The sequence below is a fragment of the Cariama cristata genome, unplaced genomic scaffold (assembly GCF_000690535.1).
Source record: "Cariama cristata isolate BGI_N322 unplaced genomic scaffold, ASM69053v1 scaffold36782, whole genome shotgun sequence".
NCBI lineage: Eukaryota > Metazoa > Chordata > Aves > Cariamiformes > Cariamidae > Cariama > Cariama cristata.
This window is the reverse complement of record NW_009602812.1, coordinates 293-1,455: the sequence shown is the minus strand read 5'-3', so window position 1 is coordinate 1,455 and position 1,163 is coordinate 293. Positions and strand designations below refer to the sequence as shown.

The 1,163-nt window shown below is 45.1% G+C and overlaps 1 protein-coding gene across 2 annotated transcripts in view; it reads right to left on the bottom strand.

Moving 5' to 3' along the window:
- FOXN2 (forkhead box N2) overlaps window positions 1-231 on the bottom strand; it is a 17,529-nt gene extending 17,298 nt beyond the window's left edge. For both annotated transcript variants that reach the window (XM_009694922.1, XM_009694923.1), the window contains exon 1: window positions 1-231. This exon is cut by the window's left edge and continues 324 nt beyond it. In XM_009694922.1, the coding sequence (XP_009693224.1) occupies window positions 1-231 (231 nt within the window).
- Window positions 232-1,163: the final 932 nt, after the last annotated feature.

The following is a 1,163-nucleotide window of genomic DNA, read 5'->3' as shown; positions in this document are numbered from 1 at the left end:
CTCACTTCCGAGGCTGAAGTTTGTTAGAAGGTTAGTACTTTCATGCAGCCAGTTCAAATTTGTGAGCTCGTCATCTGCTGAATCTTTGTCCACCACGGTGGCCTTTGGCCTGCCGGCATCGCCCGCGTCGGGCAAGCTTCCCATCCCATGGCACTGCCGTAGTCTTGCAGCTTTTTCTGCTCCTGGTGTTTCAGCTTTCTTATCCGGAGTCATTCCAGTGACTGGACCCATTTAGCTTTATTGGTCTGCAACAAAGGAGATGGTCAGAAATCAATGCAAACCTTCAAAATCACGTTCATTGGGAGCCTACCAAACCCAAACGCAGGGCTGTCCCATCCCCACAATGTGCAAGAGTACTGTAGTCCTTATGAGAGCCAGAGTCCAACACGAGCCCCCCAGTAACCTCATGAGCATGTGTTAATTCCCCTTGGTTTATAACCAGAACTTGGGAAACTGCCATATCTATCTTGAAACACCCATTTGGACACAGAAATAATAGCTGTTTCGCTGTCAACATCTGAAATCTGAAAAAGACCTGAGGTAGGATCAAATCCATTCAGCTTTCACATTAACTGTTTAGTTATAGTCATTATATTGTAAATTGACTGTATTTAGAAGCGTTTGCCTTTGGTGCCCAAAAAGTAAAAAATAAGTTGCAAAACTTAAATCAGCATAAAATGAATTTGTGGTCTCGGCGCAAATGAAGTCTTTATGACCCCCAACAAGTCGGAGTCATTCCCAAGTACACCTCCCCTTTTTACCAGGGAAAGACCTGGCCAGGCTATCCGTTCAGTGGCTGGGTCCCACAGAGCTGCCCAAGTGCAAAAGACCTTTTTTTCCCCCTCCTGCAAGGACTTGCTGCTCTAACCCAGGCTGCCCTGTGGAGCGGAGGGTGGTGGGACCAGCTCCCAAGAGGAAGGGACTGTCTGCTGGGATGGCAGCTCAGACCGGTCACAGAAGTAATGGCTCACCGCTTGCTTTGGATTTTTTCCCTAGATGAAAAATAAAAAAAAAAACCAAAACCAACAACAAAACCCACAAACAAAAAAAAAACCAAACCAACAAAACCCATAAAATTATTATCTATAAAAATCTGCCACCCAGAATGCATGGTCTAACAGGCTACTCATTATGCTAGTAAAAAACATCTTCTTGTTTGTAGA